This window comes from Pleuronectes platessa, chromosome 20, assembly GCF_947347685.1.
Source record: "Pleuronectes platessa chromosome 20, fPlePla1.1, whole genome shotgun sequence".
NCBI lineage: Eukaryota > Metazoa > Chordata > Actinopteri > Pleuronectiformes > Pleuronectidae > Pleuronectes > Pleuronectes platessa.
The window spans coordinates 9,641,352-9,661,227 of NC_070645.1; the positions used below are offsets into that span (position 1 = coordinate 9,641,352).

General features: G+C 41.7%; 1 protein-coding gene across 1 annotated transcript in view; it reads right to left on the bottom strand.

Moving 5' to 3' along the window:
- Positions 1-19,611, bottom strand: part of rttn (rotatin) — a 31,912-nt gene extending 12,301 nt beyond the window's left edge. Inside the window, exons 1-28 of the mRNA XM_053412692.1 lie at positions 19,457-19,611; positions 18,977-19,164; positions 17,980-18,169; positions 17,708-17,803; positions 17,490-17,580; positions 17,293-17,407; positions 14,547-14,697; positions 13,999-14,167; positions 13,221-13,411; positions 12,883-12,998; positions 11,796-11,963; positions 11,499-11,711; positions 11,307-11,419; positions 11,095-11,221; positions 10,656-10,781; positions 10,302-10,418; positions 9,613-9,752; positions 8,894-9,065; positions 8,714-8,813; positions 8,222-8,307; positions 7,471-7,588; positions 6,429-6,525; positions 6,255-6,320; positions 5,952-6,143; positions 4,610-4,852; positions 3,632-3,788; positions 1,354-1,520; positions 634-853 (exon numbers count right to left, since the gene is read on the bottom strand). Of these exons, the coding sequence (XP_053268667.1) occupies positions 634-853; positions 1,354-1,520; positions 3,632-3,788; positions 4,610-4,852; positions 5,952-6,143; positions 6,255-6,320; positions 6,429-6,525; positions 7,471-7,588; positions 8,222-8,307; positions 8,714-8,813; positions 8,894-9,065; positions 9,613-9,752; positions 10,302-10,418; positions 10,656-10,781; positions 11,095-11,221; positions 11,307-11,419; positions 11,499-11,711; positions 11,796-11,963; positions 12,883-12,998; positions 13,221-13,411; positions 13,999-14,167; positions 14,547-14,697; positions 17,293-17,407; positions 17,490-17,580; positions 17,708-17,803; positions 17,980-18,169; positions 18,977-19,164; positions 19,457-19,487 (3,960 nt within the window). The 5' untranslated portion in view covers positions 19,488-19,611. The remainder of the gene's footprint in view (positions 1-633; positions 854-1,353; positions 1,521-3,631; positions 3,789-4,609; positions 4,853-5,951; positions 6,144-6,254; positions 6,321-6,428; positions 6,526-7,470; positions 7,589-8,221; positions 8,308-8,713; positions 8,814-8,893; positions 9,066-9,612; positions 9,753-10,301; positions 10,419-10,655; positions 10,782-11,094; positions 11,222-11,306; positions 11,420-11,498; positions 11,712-11,795; positions 11,964-12,882; positions 12,999-13,220; positions 13,412-13,998; positions 14,168-14,546; positions 14,698-17,292; positions 17,408-17,489; positions 17,581-17,707; positions 17,804-17,979; positions 18,170-18,976; positions 19,165-19,456) is intronic.
- Between the last annotated feature and the right edge of the window lie 265 nt (positions 19,612-19,876).

Below are 19,876 nucleotides of genomic sequence, written 5' to 3' on the forward strand. Positions count from 1 at the left end.
CATGCAACTCACTGCAACAGATAGAAAGATAAATACAGCAGAGACTAATTATTTTGCTTTGATGCGCCATCAGGATGAGGGACTGCACTGAAGGGCAGATGAAGACAGAGGGGCTGCTGGGTTTTAGGGCACTTCAGTGCCACGAGCACAGGGTGAGAGGTGGGTCACAAGGTGGGCATCTGATTGTTGGAGAGAGTTGAGAGTTGGACAGAAGTACCGGAGGAGTTGAATTAATCATGTATTAAGCTCCAGTCCTCATATTATCTTAATTCATGGAAGCTGCCCATTGTGGAAACAGAATAGTCTATTCCACAGGGGGCTTCATTCCAAAACACAGATTAAACTGTGGACACTTTTATGCTGAACACTGCTACTCAAGCTGGTCGACATTGTTACACTATTGTTTTACGGACTGTTGAACAGATGAACAGATGGAATGGCAAGGCTGATTAATCTCATCAGCATCACAGAGCGGCACGTCTGATCAATTGTATTTTTTTAGGATTTGCTATTCATGTCCCATAACCATATTTTGCTTAATTTTAATTAATTCCTCAGAAAGTTATGTACTTTTTGTTTTGTGTTTTTTTTGTAGACAGTCTCATCTGTGATGAGAGGGCACTAGACACACACCTCCAGCAGCCCACTGAGATACTTTGAGCAGAGGGAGACGGGCTCCAGGTTAGGGCAGTGAGAGCTCCAGCCAGGCTGGGCAGTCAGGCTGACCATGCCCTGCAGCGTCCTCTCCAGGCTGGGAAGGCCATAGAAGCGCGGGGCATCGGACACCCGCAGGCTCCGAAGCAGACACACTGCCAGCTGGCTCTTGAAGGGGCCTGCTAATGCCAAACATAGCCTGGACAGACAGGAGGGAGGAAGAGTAAAATATGATGCAAATCAGACATGAGATGAGACAAGAGGCTGAATATAAGAGGAAGCTTTTTATGTGTTGGGCGTCCACGTTCTAAATGACTGAGCGAGCAGCATTTCCATCACAAATTAGCTAAATATAAACGCTTTCCCTCCAGTGGGAGAACTCTAGGGACCATTTTCGCTCTTGATATTAATCAATTTTCTAACCCCAAAGGAAGGTTTAGTAGCATTACAGTACATATCTTTCCAAAAGTCTAAAAGAGTAATACAAAGATATATATGTAATATAAAGAAGGAGATTATGCACATGACAATATAAAAGTACTAGAAGTATTTAGCATATATGTAGATATCTGTACCTTTACCTTAAAGGCAAATAAAATCTAATCGTAAGAACTTTTTTAACTAATCGTAAAATTGAAATAAAACACAAAATGAAGGGACTAGTGAAGAGTTGCATGTTTTGGTGTGAAATCTTCCCACCTGTCAGTTGTGCATGATAGTCGGAGGAGTAAGGTATTGAAGAAGCCGGTGAGTTCTCTCTGCAGTATCTGGCCGATGTGGTTCTTCAGTTCCTCTGGTTCCCCTGTGTTCTGAGTCGAGGTCTGAGTCTCCACAGCAAGCAGCAAATTCAGCAGGGACACTGACTCCTGTATGATTAATGGATGAACTAAACATTTTCATCCATTTTCAGTAAGACAATACTTGCATGTTTCATTTAGTACCTTATGAATGTGTTTGTGAGTTTTGTTTCTTTTTTATGGATTTTTGTTCTTAAGGTAAATGGTAAAACAAAAGTTGTGGGATTTATCTTCCCACCTTTCAACTCAAACAATAAAGTGTATTTGTCAGAGCACCTTCTCTCCCTTAAAAACTCAGATGCAGAATTTCTCACCGAGAGCAGTGCACGCCGGGTAGATAGTTAACGCAAGTGTAGGAAGCGACAGATGTTCGTGAAACAGCTCAGTAATTACAGAAAAGTTGGAGCAGAGCGGAGCCGCTCACCCCTACCAGGCATTCAATCTGAGTCTGCTTTAGCTGCCAGGGGAAGGCTTATTGTTTACACACACATTAATGAGAAAGCCAAGGTGAGACTGATTAAATCCTAAAAGCGGCTCTCCCAACTAAAACAGTGCAGTGATTCTTCTCCTCCGGCAAGAGTATGAATCCAACTCTGTTTTAAATGAGCTAAGGAAATAATCTGTGCTGCAGGTCGGAGGTGGTTTGCTGTGATACTGCTTTTCTGTTTTTATGAGAGCGTAATGCGTTTGGCTCGTGTGACGGCTCGTGATTTACTGAAGCATTGATTACAGGTGTGTAAACCCTCTGTGTTGGGGAGGAGAGTCTTTGGAGGGCTTTCTTATTTTAGAAATGTTAACAAGCAGAACATGTAGAAATATATCATTCGACGAATATTTCTACTTGGATTAAATTTTTACGACAAACAAACTCTCTACCCACCCACCACCAAACCTGTCCAAACACCTGGAATGAACAAGGTCATACCTGTTAATTATATACATTTACAAATCTGTGTTTGCATACACGCCTGCATCAATCCCCAAGGTAAAAGCAATATAAATAAAAGGCATATAGACCAAAATATTATTACCATTTATAAAAGAACATGATGGGAGAAAAGCATCAAACAAATTCTTATTTATCATGGAAATAATTAATTAACTGGTTGAGAACAGACACGGATACAAATATAAGAAAAAATAAATAAATATGTCGAAGAAATTAAAAATAATTACAATATATTTTACTGCGGTCTGCATGAATAAATATCCTCAATTGAAAAAGACTGCTCAGGGATATCAAGTAAACTGTGAATACTGGATCCCAATAGGGGAGAAATTTGTCTTTGGACCCTCTGAGTAATGTTTAATCTCCTCTAGCTATATAAAGTGTATCAGGTAACTCAAGCACAAAGAAACTGTGGGTCGATTTGTTCTTTCCCGATGTAATATTACTCTATTGCCTGTGAGCAGTGTGTTAAAATCAATTTTGTTTTCATGTCTTTTTCTAAATGTAGGATATTTTTTATCTGTGACACAAAATATGGCGACTGCTGCTAGTTCAGTTATACAATCCCTGATTATTGAAATGAGCCCTTTTGGAATTAAAAGTGACCTCATCCACATCATCTAAACTTAAAAATGAAGATATGTTTGCAAAATTTAGGTCATGGCAGGGACAGAAGTGAACTTGAGCTTTGACAGATATTAAAATGCAAGATGTGACCTCACAGTGGCACCAGTCGGCATCAGGAATTTGAAGCCAGTAAATATTTTTAGGGACATTTCCAATAACAGTAGCACAGATTTGGAAAAGCTAAGCCTTCCTGGATTTTCAGTAAGTAATAGTTCTATACGTCCTTTAAGGTTCTTAATGTTCCATATAAATGCAACGAAAGCTTCAGCAAAAGATTTGAAGAAACATTTAAGAAGATAAAAGTGGAACACAGATTTTACAGTCGTGTCTTTTCAGTTTCTAACAAATTGTGCTCAGTATCGAGAACAAGCTTACTTTGATAACATGGCTGTTGGATTTACTGGGAAATTTCCAGCCACATGATCCATAGACTAATGCAATACCAGTGCATCCCATCCTAATATAATATATAATAATTAATAATTAAACCACTTTGTGTCACACAACTCTCAAATAATACCTTGAATCCCAAACCCTTGAATATTCTTCTGTTATTGTGGTGTTTTTCTGACAGGCTTGTCTGAAAAGTGTAAATTATCTGTACCTGGCTGAGAAGCAGCTCTAGTATCCAACGCAGGTCCTCGTCCTCTGGGTCAGACGCAGACTCAGTGTGCATCTGTCTGAAGTAGGCATTCAAAAATGCAACAATGCCCACCAGCAACCTCTCATCCTCAACACAGGCTGGGCGCACCTGGAGAAACCTGCAGGGATGGAGAGACAAAGAAAATGTCAACAGGAGGGATAGAGAGTGGCTTAAAGGAAGAATACTCAATAACAACATATCCTGAAGTACACTGAGAGAGAAAATAAGGTTCTATCCACTATTGTTTTCCCAATTTATCCTCTTTGTTTTGCTCTGTGGTAAAGAATCATTGCACAGAGGGAATATTAGTTTACGGTAATATGCCTCAAGAGAGAAAAATCCTAGACTTCGGCAGTGGGTGGTGGTAAGCTGATGGAATACTGAAATACTTAAAGGTATTTAAATGTACTTAAATGGCTTAAATGCACTTTCATGGATTAAATGTATTTTTCATTATTACTAAAGCAATACATTCCATCAAAAACTTTTTAGGTTTTTGGGTAAAGCTTTAGGATTAGAACTAATTGAGAAAGACATTTCATTGTAAAAACAAAGAGTACAATAAAGAATAAAGATAAACATATTATTAAGTTTGTTGGCTTAAAAGAAAATCAGGAAATCTGGACAATGCAAAGCAGAAAAACTAGAAACGAAACTTTAATGAACATATTTAAAAACAGAAAAGGCATTTAATACTTTTAATACGCATCAATTTCCTTAATGACATAAAAGAAAAAGCCACACTGTGCTCGCTGAGCACAATAAAACGTTTTGTTCACAGCAAGTCCTGTTTCGTTCGACAACTGCAGTAATAATGATAATGGCAGCCATAAAAACCCTCCCATTATTTTCCTAATTCATAAACCTTAACAAGACATATTTACTGACTTTGGTTATTACCACATGAAACTGCAGTAATTAAATGCCTGTGCGATGTACCTGGTCATTGCTGAGTGCCAACTGAGCGAGTGGAGAGTGTCTCTGCAGCGTAGGCGGGAGACATGCGGGAGGGCCAGTCTGTCAATCAGCAGGTAGAGGCTGAGCCTGGAGAGGGCAGAGGTCACAGACCTGTGTCCTGCTGCCCTGCCAATGGCCTGGATGCAGTCCTGCAGTGCGGCGGGGAGGTGCACTGCCCGCAGCCACAGAACCTGTTCGTCTGACAGCTTTAAGTCGGGATGAAATCTGGGAAGAAAAAATTGCTAATGGTTAAAAAAAAAGATAGCCAAAATCTGATTAAATGACTACTGATGTGCTGGCTAGCATGTCTCATAAGCAGCAGCATAATAATGAATCCATTAACAAACACATTTGATCACCAATCTGGAGGGATGACACATTTGTCTTTCGTCCTGCGAGAGATGTTATCTGACAATTAGTTGTGACAGAAACAAGCAGAGGCAGCAAGGATCAAACCAGCTCCATTGAATAAGCTGTACTCAAGTCGAAACTATGACTATGAATATTGAAAAGATAGTAGTAAGAAACAACAATATCATCAAAGGTTTAAGACTTTAACTGTATAATATGAAACTTTGACCACTAGGGGTCTCTCAATTAAAACAATTACAAAAGAACTAGTCGTTGTGAAGTGGCGTTGGATCATGGGAGTTGTTGTCTTCCCCAACAATGGCGATAAAAATCTACGATCAACACTCAGGCACAAATCATGTTGACAGATGAGGTAATTTATACAAAGATTTATTTATTTGATTTGACTTTAGATATTTAAATGAAGAATTGTGATATATAAAACCTTTCAGTTTAAGACAAAGTAATAAGTCAAAGGAAGGCACATCTCAATTTCAACGACAACCTCATCTTAAACAAATACTCTGCTCCAGATGATCATTTAGTTTCAGACAGATTGATCCATGTACTGCGTGTTTTAAATGTCTTTGCTGTAATCAAGCTTGATGAAACTGTATGAGAGACGTTCCAATCTGTTTGAATTAGGTCAAATTAGAAGTAAATGGAGACAGATTAAACCTAAGATCCAGTGCCTCTGAAACTAGTTTTTTCCTACAATTCTCCATAAAGAAAACAAAACTCAATATTTTGTGCCACAAACAATAAAATATTGCCCATTCATTTCAAAACACAGCAAAAAAAACAAACATAAAATTCGGTAGATAAATGAATGAACTGTAAATGAAAACCAAATAAGAGACAATTAACGAAAATTACATTTCCTGTGACAGCGACAGTGACCTTGCTCTCCAGGCATCCATCATAGGGTTTACATAACAACACAACTTAAAGAAAGAAACATTGAGGTTCTTACTCAGGGTCCCTGGTTGAGTTGCCATGCAGCTCCTCAAGGAGGTTGTCTGTCCCAGAATGCCATGCAGTGTTCCAGGCCACCTGCAGGGCTTGGCGAGCGGGGGCCAGGGTCAGGAGGCCAGAGGATGAAGGCAGGACGCAGCAGTACGGGCTGACGGCGTGATGACTCGCTGCCTGGAATGGGAGGTTGTACCTGGGAGAAAAGTTAGGAGAAGAGTCAAATGTGGTTAATATTGCTTGATGAGTGGAAAGCCGCCCTGATGTGAATTGAAAAGAAGCCCTTCACTTTCATGGATGATGTTACCTGCGTATCACTGTCAGAGGGAGGGAGAACGGTGCGAGAGTCACATCTGTGCTGCATTTGTCCGACCTGATATGACAGGAAAGGATCCAGTAAATCAGATTTCTGCATGATCGTACACACTGTTATTGGAAGTATAGTTTAGCCCAAAGAGTGGTAAGACAAAAAAAACCTCACCATATTTCGATGCCGGCAATCTCATCAAACAGCAGTAAACTCATTAAGATAGCAATCTCATTCCCACTGCTTTTGTTCTCCTTCAATATCAGGGATGCTAAAACGGAGACATAAACATACACAATATATAAAAGCATTTCTCTCCACTTGAACACAAATATAAGAGAGTTTTATGCCTGAAATTTCATTAGAAATAGAGAGACCAGAGAGAAACACTTGAAAATCCTCAATGAGACTACCAACCCACTTCTAGTATTGCTTCCATTATGATATTATCATGAAAAATAAAGGTAGAGTTGGTGAGATGTTTCTGAAACACTTCTTATCTTGTTTGTTGAAAATCTCTTCACGCCCAATATCCATCAATAAATAAAGTTGTGACATGTTTGGCTGCCTTATCCTTCTGTCACTAACTGTCCTGACTGCCTGTGTGCACCGTGCAGTCACTGCGCGTGACTAGAGTCTTCAGCCAGGGAGACATACACGTCTGAAGTAGAAACAAGTTAGCGAGCGAGTCACAGTAAAGTCGACTTCTAGCAGTTGTCAGTCAGTGCAAGTGCATTTGTTTTGTGGGAGTAGCTTTGACGAGAGGTCCGATGGGAGGGAGTGGGATGTATCTGTCACACTTTCCAAAGTGTAGCCTGCCCTCGCTAGTTTATTCCAGGATTACCAACCCTTGCTTTAATGTAAAAACTGACTGCTTTAAAATTAGCTGTGAAAACCTCATAATTTGTAATCTATACAATTTTGGTCGATAATGCTCCAAAAACTGTGCAGGTAGTCCTAATCAAGATGTTGTAAATGAGGGGCTGACAACAAAGCTACAGCAGTGCAAATTAATCTCTAGGTGATACACTGGTGCTAAGATGAGCTCCATAGCAACCAGTTGCATCATACTAATATGCCACTTGCTACAGTGTGACAACATGGTTAAAAGCTATGCATCAATGGATGCCTTGTCATCTTTTTTTGAGTATGTGCCCTCGAGCTACACAACACAACGTGTATAGCTGTTACTTAATGAGCTGTCTTGCGAATGTACCCCTAAGCAGTGTGAGGAGCAGGAGGTTGCGCTGTGCCAGGCTGTGCCTCAGAGATGGATCAGCATACACCAGCTTCCTCAGGATACATATACAAGGCTCCAGCAGACAATCCAAGCTCTGGGGAGAACAACAACATACACACTTGGTGTTTAATTGCAGGGAAAACACAAACAAACACACACAGACACACATTCTCTTTCCTTCTCCCCCTGTTCCGTCTCACACATATAAATGCACAGGAGCTCTTTACTGTCACTTCACATAAGCTAAATCCAAATTTAATGACTGCGCAGGTTGCCGGCAGTGGAGGGTTGGAACAAATACGACCTGCAGGCTTCGCTCTTTTACAAACTTGTTAGCTGAGACGAGTCATTCTCTTTGGCCCCTGTTCTTCCACCAACATGGAGCCACACATACATGATTACCCCTGTTAGCGGCGCAACGTGATTCTGATTCCTGGGAATGATCAGCAGACTGGAGTAACCAGAGGGGAAAAATCACTGCTGACCAGGGCCTGTCTGACACTATTAACACAGGCCATTTCATCCTTCCATCATGCACGCCTCAGTGGGTTTCCACTACATCTCCTGACTGCACATGTGCTCACATGAGCACATATAAGACAGGACATGAGCACAAATGGAAGCACTTGTTAGAGCATTTATAAGATACCAGTTTTTTTCTATTTGGCGTCAACTGCGATCACTCGGCACACATCCATTTATCACTTCACCGAAGCTTGTTTTTTACCTTGTTGTCGTTCACACTTCCCATAATGAAAGAAAGGACTTTGTCTGTTATTCCTAGATTCTTCAGCACTGGGTGCATTCTCGTGTCTGCGGGAAAGTAAGAGAGCAATTCACAACACTGATGGTAGACATTTGCATAATCTTCAAATATTTGCTTCCCGTGCTTGTCTAAAACATATGGTGGTATGATGGCACAAGCGCTGCGCCACGCTGCTGCAAAGATCTTTCACTTGTATATCACAAAAATGTTTAATGTTTTGATTTATCTTATCAAGTAGATAAAATGTATTCTACAATTCAACGATCAGGCATTTTAACCTCTTTTCATGCCATTGACAATTTAGACACTTAACTACATAATGTAATATCAAGCTATTGGGATGAGACACAAATGACGTTTGTATGACCAACAATACAGCTGTTGGAAAGTCTAATCCCTGTGTTTAATATTAAATTTGATTTATTTTCTCTATTCTCTTTACGATTAACTCACCTTGCAGCACCACAGACAGCTGCTCGGCTGCCGATCTTTTCAGAGAGATGTCGACAGTGTCTGAGGACAGGATACAAAACAGCTTCTCCACGGACTCCACCTAGCCACAGTTCTACACGTTAAGTAAACACGTATTTCTGTTCAAAGAGTGTCCTTCTATCTATGTTTGTAGATTCATACCTTGAGGACAGACTTGCTGTTTGTGTCCAGTGAGATGTCCAAAGGATTTCTGACACAGTAAAGATTGGGCAGCGTGGAGATCACTGGTTGATCCAGGACTTGTCTGACTGTTTCAGCCTCATCAGCATTGGTTAGGTGAGGAATGACTTGTTGCGCTGCTGCTATTCTCACACTGTACGGAGGAGAAGATTTCACTGAAAATCCTACTGACTCAAAATCAACATTTACTTGATAAGCCAGCTTTTGAATCTATGTCTAAGCTCTGATCCATAGTTGAACATTTTACCAGCCTTTCCTGACTTTTTAAATACGGCATCAAAATGACAGACGTCTATTATTAGACAAATCTGTCTGTAACCACAATGTTCGAGAGCTTGTCTGCTGCCCAGTGTCTACTGTTAATTTCAATCTCTATCAATATTCATGGCCTGGGACAGACTGGCTGTTCAACACAGTCCTCACTGAGCATTTAGATGACTTGATGTGCACACTACCTGACAAGCAAAAGACATTGGTAACATGTCCATCACAAGTGTTGTAAGACAAAATGTTCATTCTCCAGAGTTTGTTTGAGTCACAAAAAAAACTCACGCTTACACACACATCCCTGTTAAGCACACACACACACACACACATCTTGGCAGGCACAAAACCCACAAACAAACAGCGGCACACAAATACTAACACCGACCAAAAAAAAGAAGAAGACCTAAACTCACGCAGGCTGTTTAGTGAAAAGGAGACGGAGTGCTGCTTTTAGTTTGGCTGAGCTTGGAAACACGTTGTCTCTTGTCATGTCGGACGTGTCACTTATCAGTAGGACGCAGTTACCCAGGGACTCTTCGGTGCCGGCATAACCCTGCCAAACACACACACAGACACACACAGTTCACACACTGCGTGATCAGACAATGGAGCAAACAATGGGGAATTCCAGCTAAGCAGCGCAACAGTAAATAAAATATGCATCGCTTTGATTACGGGTGGTTTCATTTCGTCTCTTGTTGACATGGCGGGCCCATCTCTGAATGGCCTCCTTGAATTAAATCACACTTGACAGCCTAGTCAAAATCTCATGTATATTCATGAAGAATTTCCAGGCTTTCTGTTGCCTGAAACTGAACAATTAATAAAAGCTTGTTTTTTTTTCCACCCAAAAAGGAAACAATATAACACAGAATATGCAAATGAGAGAATAACTGAATTTTTCTCACTGGCAGCTCAATATGCAGTCTTTGTGGCCCAAGAGCGCTTAAATTGCACTTTTGATCACAGTTGTTTTGATTGCGGAGAACATACCCCTCCCCGCTCCGTTAATATAATGTAATAACTTCCAAATGTGATGCTGCTTTATGAGCTCTGCAGTTGCCGGTACAAATGAAACAGAGCCTCCACGAGAGCACAACACCTGCAATACAGGCATGACCGGGTAAAGTGCCTCGTTGAATCTGTCCCAGGTTGACGCTGTCATCATCAATCGTCCCTTGAGCAGGAATAGCAGGATATCCTTGGCAGCCACGTTCACCTATAGATCACAGGTAAAGTGCTGAATTCACAAAGGCACTGCTGCTGAGAAGACATTTGCCAACAGGTACAGTAAGTGATAGACGTTCAAACATCTGGATGACATGACACCAGTGAACCCTGACATTTAAGCACAATCCCAGTACCTTTATTCTGCATTGTAAAGTATTTATTCATTAAAAGCATATTAAAGAACTTGCCAGAATGAAGGTTCTAATAAGTACCAACAATAACCTACTTTTTCTGCAGAGTCCTGGAGTCCAAACGCACTTAATTCATAGAGCACTCTGTGGTGGAGCAGGAAGTTGATTTCATCACAGGCTCCTTTTTGCTGTCGTGACACATTCTGGATGCCAACGCAGTCCTATGGGTGTATGTAATCACACAAACGCACACCATGAAGTGTCGCTATCCTCTCACTTGTGCATGCACAAAGAGCTCCGAATTCACTTTAAATGTAACCATGCACTCTAGACAGTGCTTGGTAGAAAGAACAGGAAGACTGATTTCAAATGTCAAGAGGGTTTTTTTCACAGCAGACAAAGCAGTCAAAGATGCTTGATTCATCCATCTTCATTCTAATTAAACAGACTCACATGATTGCTCTTGTACACGTTAGCCACGAAACCTGTGCACTTATTTAAACACTGACTGTAAATAAAATGGCTTGCTCTGACCTTGAGCAGGTTGAGTGCGCATGTGTATGTATCCGTCTTGACGGACGGTAAAGGATGAGACAGCAACTTGAGGAGAAGTTTCTGGCTCTCTGTCTGGAGAAGCGGACTAGGCTGATCAAACTTCCACCTAGTGATGGACGACCGAAAGATGCAATATTTAGACACAGGATAAGAAATGACTGACTTTACAATACAAAAAAACAGCATCTTACAGGTAAGAGCAGATGTGAACACATTCTTTGACGATGGGTAAGTGCTGGTGAAACGGGAGGCCGTCGATGGCCTGGTCTGCCAGCTCCAGCAACTCCAACCAGTTTTTTTCTCCCTTGGTGAAGAAATAAATAAATATTACCGGTCAAATTCCATGCAGGTTTTCCTCAAGAAATGCATGTTTCTATCTATACCTCAGCTTGTGCTTCCTTGAGAAAGTTGCAAGTGGACTCCATCCAGAGGGCAGCACGGGTCACCCTCGAGTAGAGGTCATGGTGGTCAGAGTTCACCTGCTCCAAGTAAGCCACTGCTGTCTCTTGCACGCTGGGGAATAAACTCCCCAAAGATGTGTCCAAGCATATATGGAATACAGCTGTCGCAGTGCTTTCTGGGAGATTGTCACAAGCCTGCGTGAGGAAAGAACTTTCATTTCTAATCTTTATGAAGTCAAATAAGTTACAACAGATTTGGTCAAAGAGGCACATATGCACCTTCTCAGGAGGGAGGATGGTCTGTAGGAGTTTAATGGTGAAAATGGCCGTGCCTGTGTAGGCCATTCTGTGGTGAATCTGAGCGCTGTGAGGAATGTCTGCTGGGTGGCTCTGATGGTAGCTCAGGATATCGCCCAATAACTCCATAAAGGCTTGCAGCTTCTCCTTCTGAAATACAAAGAGACAGAAATGTAGTCAAAAGAACACACAAGTACCACACAAACAAACACACTGACACGTGCACATGTACTCACATCACCTATTCACAGACACACACTGACGCACAGTTACTGGATGAGAGCCAAGGAGAAAAATTGTTCGTTCCAGAGGTTAGGAATTGAATGTAATCAGATTTCAGAGTTATTTCGGGACGAGATACAGATCCACCCTATCTCAGTATGAATAAATTGGGACAATCTATTCTCAGCCACTTTATTCTGTGAGCAGAGAATGAACAATGGGAGGTAAGCACCAGCAGGGGGCAGTATGTGTCCTGTGCTTCGTTGTGGATGGCGTGAACAGTTCAGCCCATTCCCAGAGGAAAAACCTAGAGGTCTGGCACAGAAAAGCTGCTCTCCACATAAAGATGACAAAACAGTTCTCAGGCTGCACGTCTCTAGCCATGTATTAAACAGCAGAGGGCCAAGAGGGGCCTGGGCTTGACAAGTGTATAAGTCCCCCTGCAGAGGAACATACTCTTTAAAAAGTCAGGCAGGATAACAAATGATTCTGCATGGTAAAGGGGAAAAAAACACACAACAACTTGATGCAATTCATTGTGTGGACTTTCTACACAAAATAAATAGAGACATTTACTAAGCCAACAATTCTGCTCAGATAAACCCAGGGGTACAGCCAAGAGGTGTGCATGTACGTGTGAGGGGCTCTTTGTAAGCAGCAGAAAGCCTTTGTAACCTTATATAATTCATTCAGCTCAATCAATTGCCTACAGTTCTCCTTGACAGTTGAGTACCGTATGCCTGTGTGTCTGTGGCAAATTGTCTGGCGGCCAACCCAGTTCCCCTTTTCAGTGAAGTGTATCCATTCATCTACATAAGAGGCTGTCATGAGCCGTGTTTTGACTTGCCAGCTCCATCCCCACCAGGCTGCAATCGTCCCAGACCAGCTCACAAACGCTGTCCCCGAGCAGGAGGATGGCGTCACAGAGCAGCCCCAGAACACGATGGAACAAATGCGAACCCTCTGAGAAAGAAAAGAGAAAGGGAGTGAGAGAGGGGGGTGGGTGGGTTTGAAAAGATCAAATAATTGCTGATAGGGTAGCATCAATGAAGGGAAACGGATGAGTGGAATTTGTAATATCTCAAACAAAAAAAGGGGGAGTAACAGACGGTGATCATTGATTTGTATATTTTTGAAAAATCTGCTCCCTTCCCCTGTTATTAAAACAACTACAAAGACTCCTACCTGTCTTAAGAAGTGGTATAGCATGCTCCATGATGGAAACCGTAAACTGGGCCAGAGTGAGCTGCTGTAACTGCAGCTCCAGGACATCTTCCGCCCCCAGGTCAGGAAGCTCCAGATGGGCCGTGTCTGCAGGTGACTGGGCCGTCTGCCTGGGGGCCTGGGTTGCAGCTCCGGCCCCGTTCGAGCTGCCACTAGGTGAATAACAGACAGGAGAGGAGAGGGAGACAACTGTAAATTCCTGATCTGGGCTTGGACCGCTCAAATACAGGGAATGACGTATGAGCTGTAAAGGGATGGATTTTTTTTTTTAAAAGAAAAAAAGAATATGCCATCACGGGAATCAGAAGCGATTCTTCAACACCGCAGACCAGCCGCTAGAGGGCTCCTGCTGTTATTCATATTCATGAAGACGAATTAAATCCTCCACAGCCCTCCTCACATTGTTTTATCTTCATGTGCGGGTTGCTGGTGTCACTCGCAATGTTGTCATTATCAAAGCCACACAAAAAACCGTACTGCGCACAAGTTTTCAAAAAGTATAAGGCTCTCTTGTGATATGTAAGGTCTTATGAACAGCATTGAATAAAATACTGAAGCACACCAAAAACCCTTTTCTCTGCAAAAAGAAGGAGATATACAGATCTAACATAATATCACTTACACCTCAGAAGCCAAGCTGAACCTTCACTCAACATGATTACTAATGACTTACAGAGACAGATGCAGTTTATTTTCATCATTCCATTTTTTACAGATATATATATACACACACACACACCTGTTGGAAGCTACGTCCCCATCTTGGCCATCTCCCCTGGCTCTTTGGCCTGTGCGTCCCACCACAGAGGGTCGGGGAGAGCACTCTCCGCCCGGGGAGGAGGCATTGGAACGCTGGGTCCCCCGCACCTCCTGGGAGTAGGAGAAGGAGGAATTCTGGGACACTGGATCTAACAGCCACACAACAGAGCAAAAGGGACACAATTGAACGATTAATTTAGCGAGGAAAATAAAATGATGATGTTAACATATGGATCAAATTCAATTCAAATCAATTTTAATTTCTGACATCATCTTTATTAGGAAAATTTGGCTGATGAATTCAATATTTAGTATTCTGAACATCTTTATACCTGAAAAATGTAAAACAACTGAACTGGATTGAAAATGATTTCAACAATGGTGTTAAGTGCAACTGGGAGATTGTGGCTTCATATGTATGTCCATGGATAAAATAAGCATGCAAAAGTATTTATTAGTACTGAATCCTCTGCTATAAGCATTAAAAAATACCTGCAAATCTGACATATAACTCCTACTGCATGCTACCTTGCTTTGTAGAGTAGAAGCTTGGATCTTGATGAAAGCGCAGTCTCCTCCTTAGCCCTGCACAAAGCTGCCGTAGGCAGGAGAGGGCCTGCAAGTGGAGGTAGCTCGGTTCACCTTTACCAGCACCCCCCCTCAAAAGGGAAAGAAGGTTCTGGAAACACAGAATATTAGAGGTGATATAATACTGTGAGTCAGGAATACAAGCAGTAATATCCACTTAGGATATTGATGGAATTGGGTAAATATTCTTTCCCATTTAGAAAAAGAAAATCAGAGCCTCAGCTGAGACAATCAATGTAAAACAAGTGGGTATAAACAGGAACTTAACTCGGACAGTGATGGAAAAGTCGTAATAAAGTTCACTCAATAAAAAGGGCAGGAGGAATTGAATTATTGAAACAGCAATTTGTTCCAAGTTCAGATTTCCTGCCCTCTGTTGCTAATGATGTCACGTCTCTAAATACAAGTCTTTTAATTTAGCTTAATGGCTCTAGTAACTCAAAATAGGGGCAAGTAAAGCCATGGGAGGAAAAGTACTTTCCCCTAATGATTTGTTTTTGACTGCTGGGTGAGAGTATGCTAATACTGGCCCGAGACCAATTTAGTATAATGCAATGCTCAATTAACAATAATAATGTTGACAGCGGTTCATCGGGGCAACATGATATCGCCTATGACTCTCTGTCTATTGCAAGGAAATGAAGACTCAGATGTTGCTGACACAAAAATTGTAAATACATGTGAAACCACTTTTTATAAAGATGGGGAGAGCAGATCTGTTGAATGGGCCAGTGTATTAGATGAGTTCAGTAACACTAACTGCACACAAGCACACTGACCTTCTAATCTACAAGACAGAGCTTTTAAAATTCCTCCAAAGTCAAAATAACAGTTCGAATGCCTCCATTTCCATAGAATCTCTGATTTCTAAAAAGGATAGAAGCAAAACCTTCCACCAAGGACTTTCACACCATGCATGAGGTACACCAGGACCAAACTCTTATCCTGACAGCAATCTTGTGCCTGCTCAAGCAAACCAAACCTCCAGAGGCCTCCTCAACCTCCTGCAGGATCAGGGACACTGAATTATAAATTGGTGTTTTGTTCAAGGGCGCTATTTGACAGGTTATTATGTTGACAATGGCCAGAGTGACCATCCCATAAATCCATTATTAGGTGGTCACGCTAGCCCCTCAAAACAATATACTACATCTAATTGATGTGAAGGATTGGGAATAACAGTTGAAACTGTTGAAAATCAGGGGAACAACAGACAAATCCTGGAAATATTCAATGAATTCTTTTATTTTGTCTCTGTGGAAACTGGAAACCCATGTTAAACAGGTGGGCTGTTTTGGGGTCCGCAACAAGCTGTATTTTTAAGTAAAGACAGTTCAAATTTTCCATCAAGTAAAAGGGATTTGTTTTGAACACTGTCAGAATTTCAATGTAGAAATATACGACCGGCACTGATGGTTATAATCAGCATCACCTTCCTTGCTTTAAAAACAGAAATATTTCTTTGTTTCATGGATTCCACAAGATAATAGAAGAAATCCTTTGAGACTCTGGTCCATGTTGACATGATTAGACTACGTAGGCTTCACACCATTAATGCATCCATTAAACGACGGCAACTCATTGCGATAAAGGGATACACATGATCAGCAACAACACCTAGACATGCTGTGGCATTCAAATAATGATTGATTGGTACTAAGGAGCCCAAAGAGTGTCAGGGAAAAAATCCCTACACCATTACTCCACCAGCAGCCTGGACAAAAGGCAGGTTGGTTCCGTGGATTCCTGCTGCTCACTCTTCACAATCTGCAGCTTCGACAGAAATCCAGACTCATCAAACCAGTTTCCAGTCCTAATCTGTCCAGTTTCGTCCACTGCCACCTCATATATCTGTTAATGGCTGACAGTGGTGGAACCTGACGTGATCAGCTGCAGAAGAACGTCTGCCTCAAGTTTTGACGTGTTCCTTCTGAGATGCTGTTCTGCTGACCAGTATTAAAGAGAGGTTATCTGAGTTACCACAGCCTTTCTTTCAGCACCAACCAGCGTGGCCATTCTTTACTGATGTCCCTCATCAACAAGGTGTCTCCGCCTTCAGATCATGTTGTTTGATTATCGCCCTATTATGAATAAACTCCTGAGACTGTAATGTGGGAAATTTAGGAGGGGTCAACAGTTTTAGAAAAACTCAAACCAGCCTGTCAGGTACCATTAATCACTCTCTGCCCATCACCCAATATTAACTGAAGCTCCTGACCTGTGTCTGCTTGATCTTGTTCACTGCTGCTATTTGATAATTACATGAATATGCAGGTGTAGAGGCGTCTCTAGTAAGTGCAGTGTTCCTGAACATTTTGACATGACCTGTTATAGCGTGACATCAAACCTGTGAAAGCTCATAAAAGGAACTGCAGCCATTATAGCACAATGTTAATGGTCCAACTTCACCAATTTAGCTTTCTCTTGCCTACTGACAACTCAAAGCCTGTGGGTCTTATTCACCCATACATTCATACACATTCATACATTAATGACACAGTATCAAGAGTTCAGTGTCTTTCTCAGGGACATTTGGACACAATCTGGGGGTGCCAGGGATTTAACCAGGAACCTTCTGATCACTAAACGACCGCTCCTACCTGACCATTCCAAAAAACCTAGAACTCTGTCTGCTACAGTTTTAGGCCATGTTCTTTTCACCGTGGACATGGCGGTGTGACGGTACCTTTACAATACTTGGCCTCTGCAGGAAGATCTCTGGAGGAAAGTCCTGCATAATGACATCGCACAGAAGATCGCAGGTGGTTCGCACCAAGTTTGGGCTGTTGCTCCTTAGGGAACTGTTTGAATATAATAAAATCAGGTAATCATAATTAGGCATATATTATAATTTTTGGGATATTGACATGTATTGTCTCTCACCTCTCATTGGATGTAAGTATGTGTCTGTCTGTGTTTGTCAAAGTCAGCCATGGAAAAACAGAAAACTTCAGACATCTCACAGACTCGTGCACTGTAAACCAAAATTAAGATTTAAAGGGGGAAATATGATACTTTGCCTTTGGGGAAAATGAGAAGTAAACTTGAAGATTAAACCAAGCACATTACAAATCTTGAAATGTTTTCAAAAATACTGGCACCTGGGATCTTGTGAGGTGGAACTTCTGTACGAGCTGGCATACTCTTGTGGAAATAGCCCATTTTAGGAGAAGCTTCAGGTGGAACAACAGTCTGAGCTAAAGAGGACACATCCAATCTGATTAAAAAGACTTTCATAACTTGCTAACATTTGATGAATAAGTAAAGGTACCATCTGCATCACACCTTTCTCAAACATAGGATTATGATCATTTAGTAATATGCAGGAGTCAGACTCAAACCACAAACAAATATTTGGCTCAACTTGTAACACCTGCCAGAGCTGCATCACGTGGTCCATGCGAGTAGACCATTGTTTTGCTGGGGAGAAGCTCAGGCAGCTGGAACAGCTGGTCCAGGGCTCCACTGATGACAGCTCGCAGACTAGGCTCCACGTTAGGAGACAGCTGAGTGAGGAAGTCCACCGCCCCGACGTCTCTCAGCATCTGGGCTGCACTTGGATGCTGGGGAGCCAAATGAAAAAGTAAATAGTCATGAAATGGAAAATATATTGTTCACAGTAATGTAAAGTGAAGCACCATAGCAGCCATTAGGATGTGTACTTGCACCTAAATGACACTGGGCAGACCTTGTTACGTATATGATCATTTGTCTGACACTGACCACCCATACCTGTTGGACCTTCTCCATCCCTACACCCCTTCCCGTGCACTGCGCTCTGCCTCTTCTCTCTGTCTCGAATGTAAACTCAACACTTTGGGTTACCAGCGCCTACAACTGGAGCCCTCTGCCACCGCACATACAGCGGACTCTACTGGACTGTTCAAATCACAACTCCAAACACATCTGCTTCGATCAGCCTACCATAGATATAACATATCTATTCTTCACTAATCATATGTTAACCTTATGTTTTAATTTTAGTCACTCTTGTGTTCATGTACTGTAAATATTGTTGTGTTACATACAGTAAGTTGTATTGACAGGCATTTTTATATCTCTTATAAATCTGTTTTTAATGTGTTGTTATCCCTAGATTGAGCAGGTGTTTATTCATGATTATTCATATTGCAAGGTGTCCTTGGGTGCCTACAAAGGCAAAGTCAAATAAAATGCCTGTTATTATTATTATAATTTCCTGGGCTACACATTTATAGCATCAGCTGTGGAATATGCTGGCCACTTTCCTGTCAGAACTATCTCCAATTAAGATAAGATACATAAGAAATAATAGTGCAAAATTAATTATTATGTCGATGGATATATTATCTCATATTTATATATTTGGGCCATATCTCATAGTTGTCCACCTTTGACAGGGTGGTGAGCAGCTCCAGGACCTGCTCTTGCATCGGCACCTCAGGGAAATTAAACCACTCCAGCAGGTACACGAACAGCATCTTCTCCTGGACGATGTCACAGACGGAGATCAGGGAGTGGTCCAGCTTGGATAAGATGCTCTTCAGCGCCCGAACGCGTATCTCCACCAGCGAGTGAGCTGCGGGTTGTAGAAACACACCGTTAGGATGGTAGGACACACACTGAGGCAGCTTCAGCAAACTTTTGTTGTTAATTAGCCGGTTAGCATTTAGGTGAAAGTGCAAGGAAGTTAGCTAACGTTAGCGTCGCTTGGCTTTACACACAAAACAAAGACAGCTAGCTAACAGCTCACATTAAAACAATATGAAGGTATCTGCTGTGAGCTAACACGCAACACCATTGTTGATAAGTTCGGGTGAAGTTAGCACCTCGGTCCTCAGCTAATTAACTAAGCAGCAAAGTTAGCCTACCTATTTTCTTAATGAGGGGAGATAGCTCCATGTCCAGTGTGTGTCTAGTTTCCCTTGTCGTTAAAATAAAGCTCCAGCTACTCTCGAGGTTTCTCAGGTGTCATGTCAACACCGTCTGTGCCCGGGTTTGTTTTCAACGACCGCGCCAACGTCACTGCACTTCCTGTTCAAGAGCGAGCTGCGTTCAAGAGCCGCGTCTGTGCTGCAGACACAGCGACTCTTCAACTGGATTGTATTTGTGGATATCTACAATTATTATATTTATAAACTGGGAAAAACCTTTAATAAATATCTGCACTGATTATATTTTTTGAAAAGTTTTCATATATTTCTGTAATTATTATATTTATAAACAGTGCAGAACTTTGTATGTGCATATGTTGTTATTGGACTTCTAAACAGAGCAATTTTATATTAAAC